At 41.8% G+C, this 8,973-nt stretch overlaps 1 protein-coding gene across 3 annotated transcripts in view; it reads left to right on the top strand.

Moving 5' to 3' along the window:
- The window catches only part of LOC116687475 (receptor-type tyrosine-protein phosphatase gamma), a 571,464-nt gene that overhangs the window by 308,159 nt on the left and 254,332 nt on the right, over positions 1–8,973 (top strand). For all 3 annotated transcript variants that reach the window (XM_032512919.1, XM_032512917.1, XM_032512918.1), the window contains exon 3: positions 3,988–4,170. In XM_032512919.1, the coding sequence (XP_032368810.1) occupies positions 3,988–4,170 (183 nt within the window). The remainder of the gene's footprint in view (positions 1–3,987; positions 4,171–8,973) is intronic.

Here is an 8,973-nt window from a genome sequence, read left to right as displayed (position 1 = left end):
GGCGATACCAAAAGGTGACGTGAAACCTGCAGACTACTGGTTGGTCGGAGAGAATCATCACTAATCGCTGCCTCATCATTGCCGGGGGGGGAGGGAGACTTTTTTCTGCCGTCAAAACTAGCAAAAGTGGTTACGTACACGCTATAAACACACCTGTGCCGGACGCTTCCTGCTGTGTGCTTAGATCGTTAATATTGGGCCCTAACACCTGCATGGCTGCTCTCTAAAACAGAATGGCTTCACGTCCTTTTAGTGAATATGCAACACAACTTAGAACAACTACATTTGGTGAAATAATTCTTCAGTTTCAAAAGCAGACATATATGTGCAGTATATGGATCTCTACCACCTTCCCTTATGCCACTTCCAGACTGCTTTTCTGGTAGGATTTCCCCCATGAGTCACGTGTTCGGGGTGTGATTCACACATATTGAAGCCCAAGAGGGGCAGTGGCGTGGGAGTGGGAAGCACTACATCAAAACAGACTTGTTTTAAAGTGCCCATATTATGAAAGAAAATATTGGGGTGTTATGTTGTGTCTCTGGTGCTTCCACAAGCATACAAACTTGGGAAAAAAAAGCTATCCATGCTGTTTTGAGTGAGAAACGGTTTCTGAATGTCCTCTGCTTTCAGTCTCCGGGTGAGCTGTTCAAAATCTGCACGGCTTTCTACGTCACTAGCCGAGACGAGGTGGCATGCTAGCACTAGCATGCTAGTTCTCAATGGAAAACCACTGCTACAACACACACTAGTTGACCATAATCTCCAAAAGAACTACTTCCATGTCCCTGTTCTGCAGGTATTCCACTAGTCCCCCTCGTCTAGAAGAAGTCTCCCAGCTAATCCTGCCTTGTACTGACCAAAGCTGGAGAAAGAGTTATCTAGCTGATGGGATCTTACCTAGCTACTGAGCATGTGCAACTCCCAACAAAGATAGTATAGAAGTGCGATGTCTCACTCTGTAGCTAAAACAGAGACTTAAACAGACAGGGTGAAAACAGGATCTGCAGCAATGTGCAGTACAACATAACTATGGTGTTTTTGAAAATGAAACCATGTAAACCTATTCTGGTACAACCTCAAAATACAATTATGAACCTGAAAATGAGCATATTATGAAAAACATGTTTTCCATTACAATACAAAAATAAATAAAAACACAACAGCTACTAAGTGGGCCTTGTGGTGCATTGGCTGTTCCAGTAATTTAGTATTGCCCTTCTGTGAGGTTGGTGACTCACGCGAGACGGAATATAATGGTTGAAATGAAAACAACTGAGGCTGAGATACCCTGACCTTTAGGCCGAGTTGGCACGGCTTCAGAACAGGCAGCTGGGGAATGCAGGAGAATGACTCGCACCAGTCACCAGTCAAATAATGTCATAAAGTAACTTACAGACTTACAGACACAGTCAGGTACAGCTGGTAACACAAAACACAGACAAAGCTAAAATACAGTAGACAACAGGGAAAACCCAAGAACCCTGGAGACACACTAGGGGGAAACAAATTAATCTTGACACCTGTGAGGTGACAAACTGACACCATACAAAGGGAGCGCAGATTGAATACACAAGGTAACAAGGGTGATAATGAGAGACAGGTGACATGAGGGCTGATGAACAGCTGGAACCCATCAGGGCGGGGCAGACACATCATCTATCTATCTATCTATGTATGTATCTATCTATCTATCTATCTATATCCATATTCTCATTAACAGGAATGTAAGATATTGTAAAAAAACGTATGCACCACAATTGGTGTGATAGCCGATCAATCAGAGTGCTGGTTAGTGGTGTGCGATACTGCAATATTTGGTATCGATGGGATATGAAGTAAATACAGGGCCAGTATTGCTGATGCCAATACAATACCGATATTTTTTTAATGATTAAGGTAACTGCATCATCAAATTGCTAAATCTGAATGCATTTTTCAGAGAGGGTGAAACAACATTATCAACCACCAAATGTTGACAGAAATGAAATCCCAGTTCAAAGTAAAGTAAGACACAATAAATGTGTCAGGGTCGTTACCTGCTGCCATTTCATTGGCCTTTAGACTGTTCAGAAACCACGACAGAAGTATGTCAGAGGAAAGGTGACTACTGTTTCATAAAAAAAAATGTTTACTGGTCATGCACACCAACACAAAGTTTGCTTAAATGCTGTGTCATATTCCAAAAAAAAAAAGCATATCTTCTGAACACTGCTATGGCAACCACATTTGGTAGACATACATAGGTAGGATGTTCAAGTGGCCATGGTACAGCTGTTGCTATTTGGCCAATAGCTGGCGTTGTAGCAGCATCATCTAACCATACAGTTAGAAATCTGTGGATGCATGTTTGACTGTTCTACATATAAAACAAATGTCCATCCAATTGACTTTACACGTGCATGGCTGAGGACCCAAGGGGGTGCAGCACTTCCCAGAGGCACACATTCCAAACACGTCTCAGACAGCAAAACCAGGCACCAAGCTCGGCCCCTTCCCAGCCAGCTACTGCAATATTTTTTCAAAGATAACCTAGACCAATTTCAATTCAACTTTATTTACACTATCAAATAATAACAAGAGTTAAGTAAGATACACTTTACAGAGAGTAGTTCAGACCACCCTCTATAATACAAAGACCCAACAATTCCAGTTATTCCCCCAAGAGCAAGCGTTTAGTGCGACAGTGGCGATGAATAACTCCCTTTCAGGGAGAAACCTCTGGTGGTGAGGAAAACTTCCTTTCAGGGAGGACAAACACTGAACTCGACAACACACTGTTGAGTATTTTATGTTCCAAGGCTGGATTTGTAATGTTTTATGGGTTTTTTTATTCAGAAAATACAACTACACAACATAACGTAGCACATCAGAATTTGAAAGAAGAAGTGGAAATCCAGTACAAGAGAGAATACCAAGAAAAAAACACATACATACAAGCAGCTGCAGCTCGCAGGGTCCCATATTTCATCAAACACATCTCCTCTCTCTCCCAATGTAATGCACCACACATTTCTACCAGCCACAGGTCACATGTAGGCACAGAGTCCATCTTCCACACACACCGTCTTCCAAAAATCTGTTCCTTGCACATGCAATAGCCTTCTTCTTGTGTCATTATCATTCTGACAAAGGCTTCTTAATCCTTTCACTTCCAGTTTTTTTGTGTCCAGGGCTGAGTTTGGGGGGGGGCATTCCTCAGGCAACATCATGTGCCCTGAAGCTACAGTCCTATGGCCTTTGGCGCCATTTTGTGACACTCTGGGTACATTTAAATGACATGCGGTGCAAAAAACGGGACAGTTAGGTTTTGGAAAAGATGGTGGGTGGGGTTATAAAATGTACATTTCAATGACACACGGGAGAAGAACTGGACATGAACCCCGTTCTCCTGGGTGAAAGTCTTGTGTTGTTTGACCCATCCACCACCCCAACCAACCTCCATATACGCTGGTTTTCGGTCTTTCATATTACTCTTCCTACGCTGAGAGCCACTGACCAGGTGTCAGTATGTGAGGAGTTGGGATTGAGAAAGGGTTGAACACTCAGGTGTTAAAGCAGGGCCCTGTGACATTTCAGTCCTGGACTATCTCTGTCTCACAGCCTCTGCAAAGAGTGACTCCAATGCTCTTTTCACTCTGTGGATATTTATTGTGAAAGGATGTCTCTCGGTGAATGCAGAGGTGTTCTCTGAGGGGTCAGTAGTGCAAAACCAAATATAGAATTCACATTGCAGCAGAGGGCGCATCCCAACCTCATAATGACATTTTGAATGTCTCTATTAACCACATGAATGGAAATGGCTCGTCATGTTTATTCTGTGGGCTGTATTTAATCGGAATTCAGATGACTTGGCAGTGCACACTGTCAGCTGTTTTCAGAGGACACGAGATGTCTCCGAAATGTCATTTTCCTCCAATGTATCCTTCTAAAGCCTACTCAGTCTAACATCAAGGTGTATCTTTCTGTATTTCCTGTCTTCCTCAGGTATATACGGGCCAGACGAAGGCTGGGCATCATCCTATCCAGCATGCAGAGAGAGAAACCAGTCCCCCATTAACATTGTGGACCAGGATACCAAAGTATCCACAGAGTATCAGGAACTGACACTGGAGGGCTTTGATACTGAATCCTCTAATAAGACATCTATGAAGAACACCGGCAAAACAGGTAAAGACATCAAAGGCTTCTGTTGCAGATTGGATTCATCCCGGTTTATGTGGAAGATGCTTTTATTTCTACACTCAATCTGACTGAGTGGTTGAAGTTGTAAAGGGAAAGAGTCAGCTAAATGTTGAAAAGGAATAACTAAGCACAGACAACGCAGGCACGACTGCAGAAGTGCCGATATTAGTTGCATTTGAAACACTTTGTAGATGCCCAGTATTTCCAGTATTTCTCATTCACGCTATGTCTTGCCCAACTATTAGCAAGTCCGCCAGATTGTGAGGATTGTCTAACACTACGATCGAGAGCAAAGCATCTTGACATCTTGATCTACTGTTCCAATTGCTATCAAATGTGGTAGGATATTCATCGGATGATTCCAAACTGATAACCTTTTGTCCACTGGGGCCATCACCTAAAATCATCAAGTTTGGACTTGAGATACTAACTTGATTGCCATAAAATATTCTGTGGTTATTACTTGTCCCCAGGTAATGAATCCTAATGATTTCCATGCGCATGCTCAGGCCAAAGTTTTTGTGTGACTCTTTTGTGTTATGGGCAGCGATGGAGTACTCGAGTCCTGGACTCAGACTCCAGTCCGACTCAAGTCTGTATCCTCTTGACTCTTGACTTGACTTGGACTTGCGGACTGATGACTTGTACTTGGAATCAGACTCAAGGACTTGAGCAATAAGGCTAAATAGGTCATAAAAATTTGATATAAGATGATACACTTGTCCTGTTTTGGGCTCCAAGACCGGCATGAACATCATGCTGTACTGACTCAGACTTGACTTAGACCATAAATTCATCATGTAAATGTTTACTGAGGTAACACATCTAGTGAGAAGTAGCCTCATCTTCAAATAGACCAACCCTAACCCTTGCAACAATTCACCTTACACCAAACAGCAAGGGAAAAGCACTTCACTCAAAAAATATAAAAGGTAACGGGCGGATCTGATATCTGCCAAGGTGCATACAACCTTCCCCTGCTACTTCCTTAAACGCAACTAAGTCATCCATCACAACCCCTCTGAGTACCTTTGAGAGATTAATAAACCTTTTAATAGACAAAGGAAAACATAGATATGGGTTTAACAGAGTGGATTGAAACAAAACAACGTACTCCATACAAATATTTTCAACCCAAACATAAACACTTCCACACATTTAAACCACCCCCAAAAAAACCAATGTCCCGCAGTTCAAAAGTTCGTTGAGGTAACTTAAACAATCCGGATAAAGAACAGTCCGCCTCATTTGAAAACAAAACACAAACAAAAATGCCAGGTGAAGTGTGGCGAGACGCCGCAGTCTATCAGTGTTGCACGGGTAACTTACGCAACCTCGCCACAGTCCGATTAGTTGAAGGGGTGATGCAGTAGTCCAGAGAATAATCCCAATTGATGATCCACCGAGAAAAATAAACCATTTATCCCGCAGGTGAACCCATCTGTCAGGCCTGCAAAAACCAGAGCCCTCTCCAATCCCGACCGCTTCCCCTGTCGATCTCCAGAGTCTCTTTTTTCTCACGTCACTTCCCAATCTCCTTTATACCCACGCCTACAACAAAACATAAGAAAAAAAATACATACAAAAGTCAGTCCATAAACAATCCGTGGTCCCAACACAGGCCTCTGACAACCCAGCTTATTATTTTCTACAGGTAAAAGAAAAAAAACAATACACACAATGCACATAAAAAAAAAGCTGCACATGAAGACAGTATGGGTGACCAGTACACCCTAACCACATAGAAACAGACTTCTTTTGGAGCCAGTGGAGTCGCCCCCTGCTGGAAATGAGAGAATGCTTCACTTTTTAGACCCGGCAGCTTTGTCCATTAGCTTTACAGTCTACGCCCCAAAGTAGCAGTCAGAGCCGTGTTTGTCAAATAAATGTTGCCAGATTGTAACCAGATAATCTTGTGGCCGACAACAGCACAGAGAGAATGGAAAGCTTAAGCGTGACACCTCTATTAATCCCAGCTCATATTGGCAGGTGTCTGCATGTCAAACATCTGTTGCGTCACTTTCCCCGCACAGGATTATGAAACAAGACAGGTGCAATATGCAGCAAGTCATTTATGATGAAGATTACACATTCCATTTTCCTTCAGACATGCTGCATCCGTATTAGTACAAAGTGCCATGGCAGGTGTCACTGCCTGTAGGATTCAGCACCGGGCCATCTGCGTTCAGCTCTCTTGGCATCTCGAGGAGCCTCCTTGTCAGCCACAGGTATTTTTCACAATTCCAGGTTGTCAGTAAGATGGATGATGCTTTCCCCGAAGTGGAGAGATGGAGTTGAAAGGCTTTTGAGAGGCACAGGCCACAGGTGGCTGGCATTGCTGTTGACAGCACTTTGAGTGCTGCCCAGAGCACAGCTGTGTGTTAAGCACAATAATGCTTAACATCCCATCATTGGCTCAATAAAGACTGTGCGAGTCGTTTTTTTGATGATAACACATTTTAATAAATTACCAAATTGTTTTTAGGTTCACTGTAGCTTCACTAAGCAGCTTGTGTTCTGTACAATCACAGAGGCAGACTGCAACAAGTAGAGAAGTGGCTGATCCTTTCAAAGACTCCATAATATGTCATATGTCAAACAAATATTTGGACATGGACATAAGTTTGGACACATCTTACATAACATGATGTGATGAATCAGAAAGTTTAATCCAGTGCATTGGCAACAGACATATATTAAAGTCATCATGATCATTTGTGATCACCATAGATCACAAACACCAAGAGTATGTGCACCACATTGTTTAACCACTGGTGTTCTAGAGCAAAGGATTAGGGGATCACTAAAGTTAGTTGTCCAATAATGGGGACCAATCAATTCTTCATAATATTTAATGGCAATTAAACGGCCAATAGCGATTAAGAGGTTTTGGTATTGCTCAACTGACTGACAGACTTTGCCACATGCAAAGCCACAGCGACACCATAGCTAAAAAGATCTTAAAGGTCCCATGACGTGGTGCTCTTTGGATGCTTTTATAGACCTTAGTAGTCCCCTAATACTGTATCTGAAGTCTCTTTTATATAGACCCTAGTGGTCCCCTAATACTGATCTAAGTCTCTTTTATATAGCCCTATGGTCCCCTAATCTGTATCTGAAGTCTCTTTTATATAGACCTTAGTGTCCCCTAATACTGTATCTGAAGTCTCTTTATATAGACTAGTGGTCCCTAATACTTATCTGAAGTCTCTTTATATAGACCTTAGTGGTCCCTAATCTGTATCTGAAGTCTCTTTATATAGACCAAGTGGTCCCCTAATACTGTTCTGAAGTCTCTTTTATATAGACCTTAGTGGTCCCTAATACTGTATCTGAGTCTCTTTTATAAGACCTAGTGGTCTCCTTAACTGTATCTGAAAGTCTCTTTTATATAGACCTTAGTGGTCTCCTAATACTGTATCTGAAGTCTCTTTTCCAAAATAATCAGACAGGGGGAACACATATTTCATTTCTAGCCACTGGGGGACCATAGGCAAGCTGGGGGAACGCATGTCAATTAAAAAAAAAACTCAAAGTGAAATTTCCATGCCATGGGACCTTTAATGTAAAACATCTGCTCAAAGCAACCATTTGATAGGTGCCTGGGTAGCTAACATGGTACAGAGCGTGCACATATACAGAGACTCAGTCCTTGCCAAAGCGACCGTGGGTTTGGTTCTGACCTGCAGCCTTTTGCTGCATGTCGTTCCCCCTCGCTCCACCCTTTAATTTTTTAACCTGTCCTATCAAATAAAAGAACTGAAAATGCATCAACAAAAATTATCTTTAAAGCAGCCGTTTTTTTCTTTCGCGACAGTTGGATGAGAAGATTGATACCACTAATAATATTTAAGAGGAATCGTAATGTTCATTTGCAAATTTGTGTCAATTATGTACAGCTGTCTTTAATTTAAATGTTGGGTGGGTTCCTTTACAGCTCCACGTGTGTATTTTATTTTGTTTGTTGTTAACTTTTTTTATTTAATTTTTATACGCACACATAACAGAACAAAAAAGTGGAGAGCCTTTGTCCAAAGGTAACAATCTCACCCTGCCAGCATCTGTAAAGCTCACTGATTAAAATGTTATATCTGTTAGGCTGGCGCAGTGTATTGGGCCATTATTACACGAGGTGTTTATTATAGCAAAATGGTAAACATAAAATGAGTGATGAATGTAATATAACATGTGAGAGCCAGCCCTGAGGCTAAAATGATGGAGGAGAATATTAGCTTTAATTTTTTTTTAGTTTTATGTTTTTTATTTTAGCACCAGCCTTACATTAACATTTCCACTTGCACACACAATTCTGCATAATGTAACAGGGAAACTGCCAGGTCATTTCCTGAGCACATTTTAGTCCCACCACTTCTGTCCAATGGAAATGACTTCAGCTTCTACGAGACTATAAAAGGATTTTTTTTTTTTTGTTGTCTATTTTCATATTCTGTACCCATATGTATACTGTAGGATGTCGTGGTCATGTCTCTCTATGTGCGGGGCTCACTGCAGGCTAAATCATCTGGCGTTAGGTCACACTGTTCTGATTTCAAACCCCCCTGTGCAAAATGTTTGATACTGACATTTAAAATATCTATAAACAGTAGACCATTGTATCCCTGCTCATTATTGGATCCAACATATTGTAAATACAATAAAGATCGTGTTTGTTTGAAGAAACTGTATGCTATGTCATGCTCAGGTCAAATAAGCTGTCAGTCATCCCCATCTGCTGCCCCACACACACACACACACACACACACACACACACACACACACACACACACA

The sequence above is a fragment of the Etheostoma spectabile genome, chromosome 4 (genome assembly GCF_008692095.1).
Source record: "Etheostoma spectabile isolate EspeVRDwgs_2016 chromosome 4, UIUC_Espe_1.0, whole genome shotgun sequence".
Lineage (NCBI taxonomy): Eukaryota > Metazoa > Chordata > Actinopteri > Perciformes > Percidae > Etheostoma > Etheostoma spectabile.
Note: the sequence above shows the minus strand (reverse complement) of the source record. Positions and strands in the feature narration are given on the sequence as shown.